General features: G+C 40.2%; 1 protein-coding gene across 1 annotated transcript in view; it reads left to right on the forward strand.

Moving 5' to 3' along the window:
- Positions 1-10289, forward strand: part of MMD (monocyte to macrophage differentiation-associated) — a 30949-nt gene extending 20660 nt beyond the window's left edge. The window contains exon 7 of the mRNA XM_006889265.1: positions 10089-10289. Within this exon, the coding sequence (XP_006889327.1) occupies positions 10089-10289 (201 nt within the window). The remainder of the gene's footprint in view (positions 1-10088) is intronic.
- The last annotated feature ends 8012 nt before the right edge of the window (positions 10290-18301 follow it).

The raw sequence follows: 18301 nt of genomic DNA on the forward strand, positions 1-18301 counted from the left end.
AGAATCCAACAAAATATTTTTCTTTGAAATAGGCAGCTTGTGATGGCTGTAATGATTAACTATCATGAACAAAGACATTGAGTATAGGTAGTTAAGACTGGGGAGCAAAAAAAAAAAAATTAAAAATAAAAGACTGGGGAGCAGTGAAAAGTATGAGAAAGCCTGCCCCAAAAAAGATGAAAGTCTGCCCAGTGTGAAAGACAGCATTAGAGGGCGGCTTAGGACACCCAAAGTTTTATGTAGATGGCTTCCAGATCGCACCAGAACCCCAAGTACATTCCCCCTGGGTATCATAAAAACAGGTTTATCCAGAATTTTTTCTAATCTAATTCTTTAATTGGCCCTTTCACAAATCGTGTAATAGTAGGTAGCTGATATTTAGGTAATCAGGCAAGGTCGGTTCATACTAAATAAGAGACTATAATAAAATTTAGTAATGCCTTTGATTGGGGAAAGTACAAGTTGTAATGGAAACACAGAAGAAATCTATTGAAATGAATTCTGAAAGAAAAATTGGAACCAGGAGGTGGGAGGGGTGTGGCAAGTATTAGAAGGAGAGAATATGTGGGAAGCCCCCAGCAAAGCAAAAGTGCTAACATCTTTGAAGACTTGAAAATGGCTTATTGTTTGAGACACAGTCTGTCTATCTGTGTGAATAGTCATGTGTTGGGCATAGTTGCACAGTTAGCTCAAATCTCAAGTGCTTCAGCTAACATAAGACTGTTTTCATTTATTAAATTTTTTTGAAAGATAAGATAGAGTTTATAACAGGAAAATATATCACAAAAAGAGGTAGGAGTATGGAACATATTGATCTGTAATGATCTTATGTGTGTGGCTCTAATACATTTATATTATGATGAGGCTGTACTCTGTAACCCCTGTTGGTGCTGTGTACCATAGAGTCAGAACCGACCCACGGCCAACCCTCCAGTGGGTTTTCAGAGGCAGTTAATTGCACAGGAGGAGAGGACTCAACCTTCTCCCACAGAGTAGCTGGTGGCCTCAAACCAGCTTCTTGCCACTAGACCACCAGAGCTGAACTTGTAACTCCTAGAGCAGTCATAAAAAAAAATGCCACTTAAATAGTCAGTGTTGTTATATACTTTCAAGTCAGAACCAACCCATAGATGACCCTCCAGTGTGTTTTAAGAGGCAGTAACTCATACTGGAGGAGGCTGCCCATTTTTCTCCTTCAGACATAGTAAGAAAGATGAACATGGAATACTGGCGATATTCAGTGGAACTTACAAGAAGGCAGAGAAAAGGAATAAAAAACATAAAGACTAGATGAAACACCATAGAAAACAATTAGCAAGATGGGAGACCTAAAAACAACCCTGTCAAATAACTAAATAAAAATGGACTGAAGACTCACCATTAAAAGGCAGAGATTTTCATAGTAGACTAAGAAAAAGTGAGACCAAGCTAGATGATGTTTATATGAGATACATTTTAAATATAAAGATACAGGCTGATTAAAAGTAAATAGAAAAGGTAGGCCATGGAAACATTATCTCTGTTAAGAAAGTGGATCAGACTATTTGTATTTATATCAAAATATCAAAACTTTTATATTCATATCAAAGTAGATATCGATACAAGGAATTAAGAAGAACATTTCATAATGATAAAGGGCTATTTCATTAAGATTAAATATCCCTAAATATGTGTGTGTCAAATAGCACAGCTTCAAAATAACATGGAGCAAAATTTCACTGAAGAGAAAGGAAACAGATTCACCGTTGTGCCTGAGAATTTTAATACTCCATTGTCAGTAATGAAACAAGCAATTAAACATGGTGGTGTTTGTTTTTATCTTTTAAAAAAAGCAGCAATAGTAGCTTTGAACACATATTCAATAATCTAATGGATATTTCAGAATACTGTATTCAAAACAATGCCATTCATAGATTCTTTTAAAGTGTAAAATGTTCCTTAAGATAGAACATCATTATAATGGGCTGGGCTATAAAATGTCCAGCAATAAATGTGAAAAAATAGGTGGAAAATTCTCAATTGAAAATTAATAATAACATTCTAAACAACTTCATAAATCCAAAGACAGATATGAAAGAATGAGAAAATAATTTGAACAGAATGATAAAACATAACGTAATGGTCAACACTCGGCACCAGCAGCCAGGAAATAAAAAAACGTATTGCGATGGGAAAGTCTGGTGTTAGGGATGTCTCTAAAGTACTCAAGAGCAGGGGTGTCTCTCTGGAGACTAAGGTGTGTCTGATACAGGCTATGGTCTTTGCAATCACTTGTTATGCATCAGAGAGTTGGATCAGAGGAGGATAGAAGGAGAATTGATGCCTTTGAGCTGTGATGCTGGAGAAGAGTATTGAATATACCATGGACTGCCAAGAAAACAAACAGATTCGTCCTGGAGAGGGTTAAACCAGGCTGCTCCTTGGAGGCAAGGATTCTGGGGCTTCGTCTGACATACTTTGGACATGTTGTAAGGAGGGACAGGTCCTTGGAGAGAGACATCATGCTTGGGAGGGTGGAGGGACGGCGTAGGAGGGGAAGACCCTCTATGAGGTGGACTGATTCAGTGACTGGGGTAATAGGGATGGGTTTGTCGGAGACAGTGCGATTGGCACAGGATAGAGCAGGGTTTAGGACTGTTGTACATAGGGTTGCGATGAGTCGCAAGCGACTCGACGGCACATAGCAAAAACTACAAAATGTTTGCCGTTTTACTAGGGATAGTATAGCTAATGTTAGATGGATCTTGATGGAAAGCAGAGAGTACCAGAGGAATGTCTATCTGTGTTTCATTGACTATGCAAAGACTTTTGACTGTGTGAATCACAATAAACCATGGCTGACTTTGAGAAGAATGGAAATCCCAGAAGACTTGATTGTGCTTGTGAGAAACCTATACTTGGACCAAGAAGCAGTTGTCAGAACAAAGGAAGAAGACACTGCAGTGGTTCAAAATCAGGAAGGGGGTCCTCCAGGCATCTGTCCTATCTCCATACCTTTTCAGTCTAGATGCAGAACAGATTATCTAGGACACTGGGCTCTATGAGGAGAAGTGTGGCATCAAGATTGGAGGAAAATTCATCAACAACATTGCATTATGCAGATTACACAACCCTGCTTGCTGAAACTGAGAGAACCTGAAGCGCTTGCTGCAGAAGGTCAAGGACTAGAGTCTCAAATATGGATTGAAGCTCAAAATCAAGAATACAAAGATTCTCACCACTGGGCCAATTGGCTGCATCATTGTGGATGGTGAAGAGATTGAGATTGTTAACAGTTTTAATTTACTTGGCTCCACAATCTACACTTTTGTTACCAACAGCCAGGAAATCAAGAGAGGAATTGCACTGAGAAAGTCAGCTGTTAGGAACCTCTCCAGAGTACTGAAAAGCAACAAAGTCAGTCTGGAGATTAAGATTCGCCTGATAGAGACCATAGTCTTTGCAGTTGCTTGCTATGCATCAGAGAGCTGGACAGTGATTAGGGATGATAGAAAGAGAATGCCTTTGATCTGTGGTGCTGGAGAATGGTGTTGAATATACCATGGACTGCTAGGTGAACAAACAGGTTTGTCCTGAAGAGGGTGAAGCCAGGCTACTCCTTGGAGGCAAGGATTCTGAAGCTTCATCTGACATACTTTGGACATGTTACAAGGAGGGACCAGTCCTTAGAGAGGGACGTCATGTTTGGAAAGGTGGAGAGAGAGCGCAAGAGAAGACAACCCTTGATGAGATGGATCGATTCAGTGATTGGAGTAATGGGGGAGTTAGTTGTGTCAGAGACAATAAGGTTGACACAGTCTAGAGCAGGGTTTAGGGATCCTGTACATAGATAGGGTCACTATGAGTCGCAAGTAATTCGACAGCACATAACAACAACCACTAAAGCATTTTGCTTATATTAGAAAAGATGGAAGTTTTAAAATCAGTGACTTAAGCTTCCACCAAAAGCTAAAAGGAATAGCAAAATAGTCCCTAAATATCTAGAAATAAGAATGGAAATTAAGGAAATAGCAATACCATAGTGAAAAAAAAATGAACAGAACCAAAAGTTAGTTCTTTGAAAAGACAAATAGGATTGGTAAAACCTAGATTAACTATTGAACAAATAGAGAAAATATAAAATGTCAATATCAGCAGTAAAAAAGTACTGATGCCATATATATTTATAAAACGATAGTAAGGGAATATTATGAAGAACTTTAGACCATATACATCACACCTTAGTTCAAAATGGACAAATTCTTAAGACACAGTGTACCATCACTGCCTCTTAAAGAACAACAACAACAAAATCCCAATCGCCTTATATCTATTGAATAAATTGAGTATCTGTAAATATCTTCTTGCAAAGAAGGCCTCACGTCCAGGTTGCTTCACTACTCTTTTACCTGAGTTGCTTCACTAATCCACGCTATCATGCTTTTAAAGGTGGAAGTAAAGTCAGCTCTACTTTCAGAAAGTAGAGATAATGGAAACATTTCCTGTATCTTAGTTACTTAGTGTTGCTATAACAGAGATGCCCTAAGTGAATGACATTAACAAACAGCAATTTATTCTCTTACATTTTAAAAGGCTAGAAGTTGAAATTCAGGGTGCTCTCTATCTCCTGGTTCTAGGTGTTTCCCTGCACAGGAACCTGCTCCACTCCCGACTGTTAGTGGGGCTGGGGTTCTCTCTTCTTTCCTTTACTCTCCTTTTCTCTCTTAGAAGCCAAAAGGTGTTTCAGCAGGCTCTGGCCTGCTTAACAGGGTTGCATCGCACCCTAATTGCCCTGCATCAGATAATTCTAATCGTATTATATGAGATCAGAGGATGATTACATTATTACATAATACCTCCTCCTGCCTCCTTATCATTATAGAGGTTAGAATTTACAACACAGGATAATGGCATAATACTGAGCCTCATTGCCTACCCAAATGGACACATATTCTGGGGGCACAGCTCAATCCTTGAGACTTCTCAGTTCATTTCAGGAGTCCATTTACACTGATACCAAAATTGGACCCAGATATTACAAGAAAACAAACTACAAACCAGTGAGCCTGATATAATGGACAGGAAAGTCTTCAATAAAATGGTTTCAAATATAACCAAGTCCATATAAAAAGAATAATCTATCATAGTCAGATTCATTTGAGTAAAATGTCTATGATTTTTAAAAAAAAAATCTCAGGGAACTCAGAATAGAATAAAATGCCATGAATTTGTTAAAGGGCATCTGTGAAAAATCTGCCAGCTGATATGATACAGAATGGTGAAAACAGAATGCTTTTCCTCTCCGATTAGGAGCAAGGTGACAGTGCCTGCCTTTGCCACTTCTATGCAACATTAAAATGAGATCCTGGCGTGCAATAGCAAGAGAAAAAGAATTGAAAGGCATACACACTGGAAAATAATATTTGTATGCCTTTATTCATAGATGACATAGATCAGATATATATATACATATATACACACACACAGAGAGAGAGAGAGAGAGAATAAATCTTGAGCAATCTGTATAAACTTGCTCAAAGTAAGAAAAAATACGTAATACAAGATCTAAGTAATATGTATTTATTGTTATGTGCTATTGAGTCTGAACCTTCTAGCAGGTTTTCAGAGGCAGTAAATCACCTAAGAGGAGATTGCTCATCTTTCTTCCGTGGAGGAGCTGGTGGATTTGAGCCTACATATGTATTTATATGCTTAACACTAGCAGCAGGGAGTTCTGGTGGCCTACTTGTAAGAAGCAGCTGTGTGGCAACCCCAAAAACACATGGATCAAATCCACCAGCTGCTCCATGGGAGAAAGATGGGCAGTCTCCTCCCATTCAATTAACTGCCTCTGAAAACCTGCTAGAGGGACCGTTCTGACTCAGCAGTACACAACAACAGTAACACTAACAAATGGAAAATGCCATTAAAAATAATACTCTTTGCAACGACATTAAAAACCTAAAAATTTGGTCATAAATTTACTGCAAGATATGTAAGAACATCTCTGCACTGAAAACTACAAACATTACTGAGAAATTGAAACTCAATATTCATTGCCATTGAGCTGGCATCCGTAGCTGACCCTCCCACAAGTTCCCAAGCCTGTAAATGCTGCAGAGGAGACAGCTCGAATTTCTTTCTCTCTCCTATTGCTGTTGGATTCCAATCCTTCGAGAGGCATGACCTTTGACGGGGCAGCTTCTTAGGAACGATGCCTCCCGAGCTCCCTGCTGAGAAATTAAAGAAGACCGAAATAATTACAAATGTTTGTGAAACGTAATAGTCAGTGTCATTAATGTGTCAGTTCTCCCCATATTGATCTATAAATTAACCCAATCCTAATTAAAATTCTAACAGGCTGTTTTATAGCAATTGACAAGCGTATTCTAAAGTTTATTTGGAAATGCCAAAGACCTACAATAGCCAAAGCTAATTCAATAAGAAGGATAAACTTATATCTTTAACTATAAAGTACCATATTTTACTATAGACACGAAGATCAATGAGACAGAATGAAGAGTTTAAAAATAGACTTGCATGTACACGGTGAATTGATTTTTGACAAAGACACTAAAGAAATTCAATGGGAAATGGGGATTCCTTTCAAGAAAACAGTGTAGAACAGGATATCTGTGAGAAAAACATGCTCTTTAATTTCATTTCTTATACAAAAAGCATTTGAGATGAATCATAAACTAAATACAATGTCATAACAATAGTGTTCCTAGAAGAAAATATAGGAATTGATTGTCACAGTTTTAAGAAAAACAAAGATTTCTTAGTCCCCAGAAAACACCAACCATAAAAAAAGATAATTTGAACTTCTTCAAAATGAAAAGCTTTTGGTTTTTTATGAAATTTTTTTGTTACTTGTGATTTTAATGGAAGTTTACAGAAAAGTTAGATTTTCATTCATTCATTGTTGCACATTTTTTACTTCCTCTCCCTCCCTACATCTCCCTCAGTTTACTTTTTTTGTTTTTTAAATATTCATTCATTTGTTGCATAATCACCTCCCTTTCCCTCTCCCCCGGTATATCGTAATATACCTCTTATTATGGGCTATTATCATACATATAATGCCTAATCATATATTCCTTCTAAACAGTTCTTTCCTTCATCTGTTCCACTGCCATATCCATTAACTATCCACTCTTACTCTATTCTCCTCCCAAATCCCCAAGCTTTTGTAGGGAGCTTTGATGACGTAGTGGTAAGGAACTAACTGCACTACCACCATAAAGGCAGGCAGTTCAAATCCACCAGGGCTCTGCAGGGGAATGGTGGGCAAAACAATAAGCATTTATGCATTAGAAGACACTTGAAACAAAAAGAATAGGTAGACCAGAGGCCTGGAGAAAATGTTTGTTCTAACAAAGGATATAAGAATACTTTTTTTTAAAATGTCCTAGAAAAATGAGTAAAAGACTTCAACAGAACAACCAAGGGTCCAGTAAGCCCCAGACAGAGTCATGAGGGAAATCAGGGAAGTGGAAACTTCAACCACAAGGAGCTGCAACTGTATACCCTGCAGAATGACTAAAATTAAAACGACTGACCCCAGCAAATAGTGTCAAGGATGTAAAGTAACTGGACCTGTAATAAATTTGTGGTAGTGTAAAATGATCTCGCGGTGCTGGTGAGCACCATCTAGTTGACTGCAACTCAGCCGCTCTCTGCGACCAAATACAGCTTCTCAGGAAGCTTCACAGGCTGGAATCTTAAGGGGAACAAGTCACCAGGCCTTTTCTCTGAAGGACTTGCTGTTGGGTTCAAACCACTGACCTTCTGGTTAGTACCTGAATGCTTGACTGCTGAATCACCAGGACTCCATGTGAAATGATATAAACTTGGAGTGATCCTAAGTCCAGCTCCTCTATCAGGTGTTAGCTGACAGAAATGAAAATACTTATCCACAGAAAAACCTGGCAAAGAATGTAAATATTAACTGTATTTAGCATCATTACAAAATGGAAAGAATTGAAAAATTACATGAAGTAAATCAATGGAATGTTAAGCATTGCAAAGGAATAGGCAGTTGTTATATACAGTAAAATAAATAAAATTGGTATCTTGAGGAACTGTTAGTTAGAATGTGTATGAAATCAACCTGTATGAAAATTTGGCCCTTTGTTTATTTAGACAGAAAGGAAAGAGTGGTGTTTTCAGAAGGGGCAGGTTAATGACTAGTTATGTCACTTTGTGCAAGTAACTTCTATGACCAGGTCACTTTGTATTTAAAATGAAAAGGTTGCATTATCTCTCTTCTGTCCGTCTCCTGCACAGTGGTGGCCTGCTTGTTGATGTGATGCTGGGAGCTGTAACACCAGTGTTTCCAGCCAGGCCATCCGTGGTGAACAGGTTTCAAGGAAGCTTCTAGACTTAGCTTAGGGAGTAGACCGAGCCATCCACTTATAAAATAATAGGCCCTCACTAGCCCTCAGAATATTAGCAAAGCATGGTTGATGGTAGTGCTAGAAGAGAGGCCCTCAGACTGGAAGGCGTCAGCATATTTCTGGGGAAGAGCTGCCTTCTCAGCAAAGAGCTGCCCTGATGACGCGGGTGGACAAAAGCCCTCACCTGATGAAGAGCCTTCCTGGGCTGGTGTGGCACAACCCAAAGTGAAGGGTGTCAGACAACACATTTAAGTCAAAATAAGAAGTAACAACTTCAAGTCAAATACATCTGGCTGCAGTCAAAGCTCACTGTGGTGAATGAGACATCTGCTATCAATTTAGGTTGACTCCTCCTTTGCACTGCCAGTGCTTTTAGCCTAAGCCCATGTAACCCAGTGACAGTAGATCTATGTTCATCTTCCTTTGTTCTTTGCTGGACTCGGCTCAGTGGCCTGCTCCAATGCTCACAAGATTGCAGCCACAAGTGTTTATACTTCTGGGACACCCACATACCTCCCTCCTTCCCTTGCCCTGCCACGCCTTGTGCCCATCCTGTAGAACCTACACCTTTTCTGTGCCTGTCCTCAAGGTCTAGCCCGAATACAGGAGCCTATCTTCTTTCCTCATTATTCCTATTCACTTGTTTCATTTATACAAGCTAGCTGAGTTGTTTAGACAGAGCGAGGCCTTAAAACCAAGGAGCAGTAGAAAACTCCTTTCCCCATAAAACCTACAATCTCTTAATTATCCACTAAGCTAAGAAATGGCCAGGCTACAAAGACAGCAAGCCCTGGGGTACACATTTGGAAGGTTGGTCACTGGATAGCCTGTGATCTCAGAAGACATTCCTGCCGATGACTTTCCTGTGCTAGTGTGAGGAAGTCACGCTCACATCAGCAAGGGGAATCCCAAACAAGCAGTCGGTGCCGAGCAGTGTTTGAGAAGGACCGAGGGAAGTGAAAACCAGGGCTGAGATTTAAACTGCAGAGGAATGGCTGTGAGTGTGCTGTAGAAGGCAAGAAAGCTTTTGAAGGGAGGAAATGAAAACTAACGATTGCCCCTCATTGGGCATGGTCGTTGGTTGCTGGCCCTGGCCTCCAGCGTCTGGTGGCTTCATGTGTGATAGGGATCGGTTCTGTGCCCCCTCCGTCACCCTTCCCCGGGATGCTGGAGCTCTTTGGGGCTCTTTGGTCAAGCCGTCTCACTGAAGATTTTTCACATTCTTGCTTTCCCAATATCATGGCCATGATTACTGTCCGTTTAAACCTGTTCTAAGAAACTGTCACGATAACAAAGAACTACATCCAGGGTTTCCAAAGCTGTAACCTGCACAGCTTCCATGAGTTGGAACCACCAGCATTTTTCTCCTGTGGGTTTGAACCACCAGTAATTCCATTTTGGCAGCTGAGCGCTTAACCGCTGTGCTATCAGGCTGCTTTCCACACACGCTACAGGTGAGCACAGTGTCGTGCTTGTCAGTATTAGACCGCTTGGTCAAATCAGGACTATCAGTGCAGAGTGTAATCCAAGTCAATGTGGGAGGGTCTCCTGGGACGTTTGATTCATGTTTACAGCTCTCAGGATTCTGCCCATGCTGTGTGTCTCTATTGTCTTGACAGTCAGAAGTTAGGGGGACATGACAATTCTCTCTGTGGCTTTGCACATCATAATAATATCTATACTTTTTTTTATTTCCCCCTCTACTGGCAGAATAACACCGATGGACTTCATGAACTTGCCTGTGGGGGCTTAATTTATTGTCTGGGAGTTGTGTTCTTCAAGAGCGACGGCATCATTCCATTTGCCCACGCCATCTGGCACCTGTTTGTGGCCACGGCCGCTGCGGTGCATTACTACGCCATTTGGAAATATCTGTACCGAAGTCCCACAGACTTTATGCGGCATTTATGATCAGTCTGTTCTAGGTCACCAAACCAGTATTATTTCAGTTATGGCACCTGGGAGTGGGGTAAGAGCTGACACTGCACGGGAAAGAAGAAAAAGAACAACAACCGCAAGACAACTGCACTGTCGTTCTTTGTACCTTTTGCATATAATTACTGTGAAAATATCCAAGCTGTGTTCTGACTTTCCCCTCTCACAGCAAATCAGTAAGATAGTGACTTAATTATCCATTCCATTCCACTATCATGAAGGACTCTGGATAGACTTGGCCAACTGATGTTTACAAACCAGAATTTTTGTATTTTCATTTTACAGATTTTACTACATAATTTTTCTAAATTACTAGGTCAGGTTGTAAAAGTCAGTGCAATAACAGAGCTTCCTTTTTAAGCAAATGAAAATTGTTTCTATCACTTTCCCATTAGCTGTGTAAAGAATCACGGACAGAACTTACACTACTTTTTTACCATGTTTTCATCTTGGCATAACATGGTTCTTTTTTAAATAGAAACTTTAGTTTTTTTGTAAATTTTTTAAAAAAAGATCTTTCATTGACGCGCATCTCTGCAGGTCTTCATTCGGGCTGTGAGTTATTGCAGCAAGCAGTCAACATTCCACTAAGGAACAAACATTATACCTCTTCCGACAGTTTTATGAAGTGTGGAGAAAATTGCCAATTTTTAAAAAACTAGTTTTCCAGACTTTTCTGCCAACCTCTTAACTGCGAATTCAGTGCTCCTTTGGGCCACATACTTGGCCTAGTGTGGTTTACCAGTGATGGAAAAGTATTTTGATATCATTACCTTTTTCAAAGATCCAACTTTTTCCTCGGTCTCTGCCTTTGCCATGTTTCAATAGTGGAGGAGTATTCACTCTGTATTTTAATGCAGTGTTGGGTTGACTGTCTTCTGAAAACTCTTAAGGAGCATTATGAATTACAGTGAGTAATTGTATTGCCTGCTTGGTGCCCACTGGTAATGTCATTGTCACGTAGCTTTACATTATCAGTTTGATGTTCCTTTTAAATTGTGGAATTAGATACATGAATAAATGCATACTTTTACCTTTCCTCAGTATCTCCCACTATAAGTATATATTATTTTTTTTAACACAAAAGTATTTAAAGCATTGTTTGACAGAGAATAGAAACTCATGTGTCTGTAGTCCATGGGTTGTATTTTGGCTCAGTGAAGTGGTATTTAACGTGTTATTTTTGGTTTTCTCTGTGTCTTATATTAAGATTGACATATTAGTTGCTTTGTTATGAATCTCTCCTATTGGTATTTTAATACGTGAAACAACCTTGCCTTTAGATCAGATGCTAGGTAATAACTGTGTGCTAGGAATGGACTTGATCAAATCGCGCCCAGTTAGCCTTGTTCAGTTTTTGTACTGATGTGGCTTCAAGGCAAGTTTACTTTACTTTACTTTGAATGTCACTGTTTAGAGTGCTCTGGTCTTGAGGTGTGTGGGGATGAAGAACAGAAGAATTTGCTGATGAATTGTTAAGGGGCAAGGCACCCTGTGATTGCGCCAACCAGACCTCCTCTGTATGCATGATTCTGAACATCTGGATGCCTCTTGGTTTACTGTGTATATTTTATTTCCAATATATTTACTTTGTGTGAATTCATTTAAAGTCTGCTCAAAAGTAACACTGTCAAAACCACTAAAATGTGTGTAAAAAGTTGTGCTGTAGACTAGAATAAAGTTGGTGTTCAGACTCGTCCCAATGCTTGTGAATGGGTCGACTGGGAAAATGAGAGTGCACTTTTTATGCTTTTGCTGCTGTTGTTCACAATATACACAGCAGAGCCAACATCCATTCAGTGTTCCTCTGTGGACAATTCAGTGACACTGATTATGCTCTGAGTTGTACAACTGTTCTCACCCCCTTTTCCTAAGTGTCTCCCCCTTCCAACTATCATAAACTCACTGGCCCCTCCACCTCCCACCTCTAGTCTTTCAAATTGCTGCTGTCAGTTTGATCCCATATAGACACATCTTGAAAGAGCACACTCCTTAAAGTTAACACTTCACTAATTGAGCTAAACTGTGATTGCATTTTACGAAGACATAGGGTTATATATTGGGGATCTTGAGCTCATCTAGCATTTTCAATTAATATACTATTCATTTTAATATCCAGGTGGGAGGAAAAATATTCTGTATTATATATACCTTTCTAGTTGTGAGTCTTGTTAATAATTGAAACAACAGAATCCAACCCTGACCCTCCTCCATGAAGTTGAATCTAGCTCCAGCAATGGTAGGACAACAATAGGACCCCCCTATAGGGTTTCCAAATCAGTCCATGGGAGCAGGCTGCCTGATTGCTCTCCCAGAGCAGCTGGTGCTTCAAACTGCCAACCTTCTGGTCAGCAAACACTTAACCTTCTCTATCACCAATCCAGACCTTAAATCAATATCCATTTTCAGTTGAAAATATGCTATTTGGTGTCTAAGGAGTACATTCTGTAGATACATCTTGAGCAAGAAAAGCCTTTTGGTTTAGCTTACAAGATGTGCTGGAGGATCCAGATTACATACAAGCTAGTTTATCTGTAAGCACTTGGGGCCTAGTGTCCTTTGGGCCATGTCGTAGCCCTGATGAGTGACTGTTGGACACCGTCTTCCTTTTTCTGCAGTGCAGGAAGCAGAGGGTTAGAGAGATTTGCTGCATCATTCTGAGAGCTAGAGCAAGAACCAGCTGTTCCCTTCTCCATACTGTTGCTTTTCCAGAGACAGGTGGGAGGTGAACTGCAAATCCATCAGCCATAGCCATGGCAGAGAAAATACTACCCAGAGTTCAGAGCCTCATTTCAAGGGTTATCTTGAGGCTTTATTATTCCTGAGAATTCCAGTAGGGTGATCTTATGATTTCAAGAGCACTCATGTCCCGCTGTGCCGTCAGCTCCCTGATCAATATCTCCAGCCAGACTGACTTTATTATGTATTTATTAATCAGGCCCAGACATTCCTAATTAACTGTCCAAATGCTCCAGGCACTGCCACTCCACCTGTCCCAAATAATTTATTGTCTTTCCTCCATCAAGTCCATCTCCCCTGAATCTCCTATTTCCTTAATGACATGGCCACAGTCATCCTTCGTTTCTTTTCCCTCACCTTCCCCGTTGCACCAGTCCTCAAAACTCCCTGGTGTGGTTTCTCACTTCTGTTCCGCTTGCCAGATAGGTCGTCATTAAAGGCTTGGTTAATAACACTCCAACTGCTGCAGTCCCGGGCTGATCTATGTATCCCTGCTGCTGAAGAGACACGAGGAAGGGAAGCTCCCTCCTAAGAGCTTCTTCCTGCACTGCTTTCACCGTTGTGTGCCTGCAAATAAAATCCAAGCCTGTCTCTTTCCTACTTCAAAATGTCCATCAACTATTTGCCTTTCCGACAAAGGGCCGACAGATGCCCTAGCATTGATACTTCACAAGCTGACACCTCCTGACCCTCTCTGCACCTGAACCCCATGGCACAGTGTTTTGTTGTTGTGTACCATTGAATCGGAAGTGGCCCATAGTTAACCCTCCAGTGAGTTTTCAGAGGCAGTTAATGCACAGGAGATTGCTCATCTTTCTCTGGAAGAGCAGCTGGTGGATTTGAACCATGTACCATCAGGATTGCAGCACAGCTTCTGCCACTAGGCCACCAGATTTCCCATGACACACCAGCCATGTGCATTGTATTGCCATCTCCCACCACACCATGCCCTGCTGCTCTAGACTTGGAATACCCTCCTGTTTCAGATGCTACTCCTCTGTGCCATTGACCTTGGCCCCTTTAAGGATTGTTATTGACTCTGCCCTTGGGCTCTACAAGACTACTCTTAATTCCTCCCCAGCCCTTGTCATAATGAATTATGTCTTTGCTTGCTTGTCTGCTCTCCTTGTCATGTCAGGGGCTGATTCTCATCCAGCTCTGTCTTCAGCCCCTAGCAGCCCTGGGTCCCAGGACAAGGCAAGAGTAAGGACAATTACTTTTGAGTTAAAGGAGAGTGAGGCATGGTGTGGGTTGGAGAGTGGTGATGACGAGGACTTTTAGACTTTTGTTTTAGGACAGAACTTTTGTTTTTGTGCATCATAAGCATCAAGGCCAGCTCTTCCTAACTGGGACCTGTTTCTCCGCTCCCTTGACCTTCAGCATTTCTTGGCTTTAGCGATTTCCCTGACAGGATTAGCTGGAACACGCATAGCAACCACAGAGAAATTGATAAGACATTGGTGTGTATTATTATTAGACAAAAAAACATTTGGCCTCTGAAACTCCACGTGTTTCACAGTAGAATTGTGTTCATTGATTTTTCAGAGGTAGAATTCAGGTCTGTCTTCCGCGTTGCCTGTGGGTGAACTCAAGCCTCCAGCCTGTAAGTTGGCAGCTTAACTTGTACCACAGAGGGACTCCAGTTATTAGACAGTGAGTGGGTGAACTCAAACCTCCAGCCTGTAAGTTGGAAGCTTAACTTGTACCACAGAGGGACTCCAGCTATTAGACAGTGAGTCCTAAATAAGGAAAAGTCTGAGTCCGATATACTAAAGCTTCTGTTGAACTAACGCTCAGAAATTCACATGTCTAGAAAATTCTTTTCCTTGTACTATATTACTCTGTTCCTTTCCCTGAATATAATAATAAAAGAAAATGACCCAGGTCTACAACCTTCTGGCTTTATGGCAGATGATACTTAAAAAGGAAATCTTAATATAATTTTCAGTTTATCATCTATTTTTATCTTAAATACAATACAACTGTATAAAACTCTTTAGAAAACAGAGACCTAAAAATTGCCTGTCCATCTGAATGCCAATTTAATGTTCTGTATTTCTTTTGAATCCTTTTTTCTATTTACGGAATTTATTTTCCACAATTATAAATACAACATAAATAAATCTATCTACTATTTTCCCCACATTGTGATACAATGATTAAGATAATAAATATAATATAATATAATATAATATAATATAATATAATATAATATAATATACATTATTTTTTTCCCTTACAAAGCGTTTATACCTAGAATTTCCAATAGTGGCATCTTCCAGTGACTGGCTATGCAGCCTATTACACTTAATCATTCACCTCATTAGGGGTTTTTTCATTTGCTTCAAGTTTTACATTATCACAAAAGTGTTGTGGTGAATATCTTTGCAAATAAGCCTTAGTCACTGTTTATGAGTGAATTTTGAAGATAGTAATACACAATTGAGGGTCTCATGCTGGTTTTCATAGTTTATCGCACTTTTTTATTCTTGAAGAGGTTTTGATTTTTTCATTACATTTTTAAAACATTTTTTAAAATTGTTTTACTTACAAAGTTTATATACATTGTGTTTTACACCATTGTTCACTCACATTGTGTTTCAAATAATCATTCTCCTGCATTATGTTTTATAAAATTAATCACCATTGGACCTTGCCCCGGGATTCATCCCATTTGCTTCCCCGTCTCCCTCCACTCACTAAAAAAAAAAAAAATTAACTTTTTTTATTGTGGTTTAGGTGAATTGATAGTGTCCTCATTCATTTGAACGATTCATACACATTTTGATTCACAACATTGTTTGCAATCCCTACCATGAAATATCTCACTTCATCTTTATGAAAACGTCAACAGGTAAATCATTTCAGCATCCCTCTTTCACAGATGGCGAGGCAAGCCCAAGGTAAATGAGGCGCCTTGCCCGAGGTGAATGGCAGAGCTGGGTTGAACCCAGAAAAACCTAGAGTCTATGTTTATTCTCAAGCATGTAATTCCGAGCTCAAATATTTGTTAATGGGTTTACCCAAAGGGAGTCCTTTTAAAAATAAAGATCAGTCCAAACCTCTCTACATTGTCACTTGGCAGACTCAAGTTATACCTGTTCTCCCCATGTGCCAGTGCATTGGAGACTGGGTTGGGACCATCTCCAAATGCAACTGACCTCTCAGAAGCTGGTTCACCTCCCACCTCGTGAAGCAAAATAAAGCTTCCCAAGAGGACCTGAGGAATGTTTTCCATGTAGCAACATTAGAATGACTGCATTCTCGTCTCTCGGGTGCTTGCGCTATTTTAAATCCACAGTGCCAACATGTTCCTACCTTCTGTGCCATTCCCACCTACATCCCTGCAGTAGATCCATGGTGTTATTTTTCCCAAAAAACAGTGCCATTCTGCACTCCAGCCATTTGCCAGGGGAGAGAGCTAATCTCATCAGGGTTCCGTTCAACTCTGCAGGACACCATCCCCTTCTTTGGCACAGCTCACTTATCCCTCTGACTTGCACTGCAGCTGGATGGCATTATGTAAAAATAGACTGCCTGGGCTTGTGGTGGGCTAGGAAAAAGGAAGCTTTGGCACTTTGACTTGGGAGACGTCACAGATGCTCTGGCTGTCCTGTGCTCACTCACACTCATTGCACCTGATCAAATGCTGTCAGTCACTAAAAAGTTTTCTAAACATCATCTGGGAGCTGCATGTTGAGTTGGGATGGCATCAGTCAGCTTGTGAGGAACTGACCGGCAGAGTGGAGACAAGTTGACGTCATAGCTCTGGAGCTCCCTTCCTGTCTGTAGAAGGGAGCTTTCCCCATCTCTTGTGGTGTGGTCATAAAGATTAAATAATATATCTAGAAAGTTGAATGTCAAGTTCATGTGCTCTGGAAAATGATTGACCCTAGATAAATGTAGTTTCCTTCCCATATGGCTGCATTTTTAAGATTGTGGTTTATCCCACCAGTGGGAAGTTTTTCCCAGAGAAACAAGCTGAAAGTAGCTCAATACCATCAAGACAATTGTTCACTCACTCTTATAAATGGTCCTGGATCAATCTGTGGCCAAAACCAGGGTGAAGCAAGTAGTCACTCAGACTTTCTAATTATATATATATTGTTGATTGCTGTTGAGTTGAGCACAACTCATAGCAACCCTGTGAACAAAAGATCTGAAGTCTTTCTATCACTATTGTCATTTCTCAAAGTTCATACAGTTTCCAGAGGCATATTATTAGGAAGTGGATGCCACTCCTACTTTATATATATATTATCCTTTGAAACAATGCTGTCTAAATATTTAACGTTTCTTTAGATGAGAGGCATCTTGGTGACATAGTACGTTACATATTATGCTGCAATCCAAAAGTCCAGCTGTTTGAATTCACTCACCATTCCAAGGGAGAAAACCAAGACAGCCTGTTCATCTTTTTGTAGACTTAGAGCCTCAGAAATCCAATGGAGAGTTACCATGGCCCAGACACAAACCTGGGGCAATGAGTTTGGGGTTTAGATGAAAGGCTGAGCACTGTATGAGAAAGGCTTACATTTCTAGAATAATAATGTAGCAACCATCTGTTATGTGGGAGTCAGTGGATGGTGCAAACTACTTTTTGACTCAGCTGTTTAGGAAAAGGTTGGAAGTTCAAATCCATCTGGAGGTACATTAGAAGAAAGGCCGAGGGATTGACTTCTAAAAGATCAGCTCGTGATAATCTTGTGGGATACAAGCCTCCCAACCCCCCCAACACACATGGCCTTCCTTACTGTAAGTTGGAATCAGCCTAGGAGCCCCTGATAAATTTTTCAACTGATTTCTGATTGTTACATGAATGTGCCTCTTTGGGAGCTTCACAACCTTTAGTGTCTTATTAAAGAATTCCCTCCAAATGCAGTACTATAAGGAGCTCTGGAACCATCGTCTGTGGGGTGATGTGATGCTAACCAGAAGGTTGACAGAACCTGGCAGGTCAAATCTACCAGCTGCTTCATGAGAGAAAGACGGAGAGTCTCCTCTTGTTACGATTTACAGTCTTGGAAGCCCGATGGAGGGTGGCTATGAGTTGAAATTGACTCAACAGCCCTGAGTGAGTGAGGGTGACAGTCCTTTGCTATCTTTTCCATCTGGTTTACTTTCCAGTGATGTGTTGGGATCCTTTTCTCATACATTCATTTAAACATATTTAGTAGAATATTTTTTAAAAATTTAGACTATCAACTATGAAAAAAAATCTTTTCAAAAGATTCAAAAAGCATCAAAAG

This window comes from Elephantulus edwardii, unplaced genomic scaffold (genome assembly GCF_000299155.1).
Source record: "Elephantulus edwardii isolate Elephantulus edwardi_28Jun2011 unplaced genomic scaffold, EleEdw1.0 scaffold00077, whole genome shotgun sequence".
Lineage (NCBI taxonomy): Eukaryota > Metazoa > Chordata > Mammalia > Macroscelidea > Macroscelididae > Elephantulus > Elephantulus edwardii.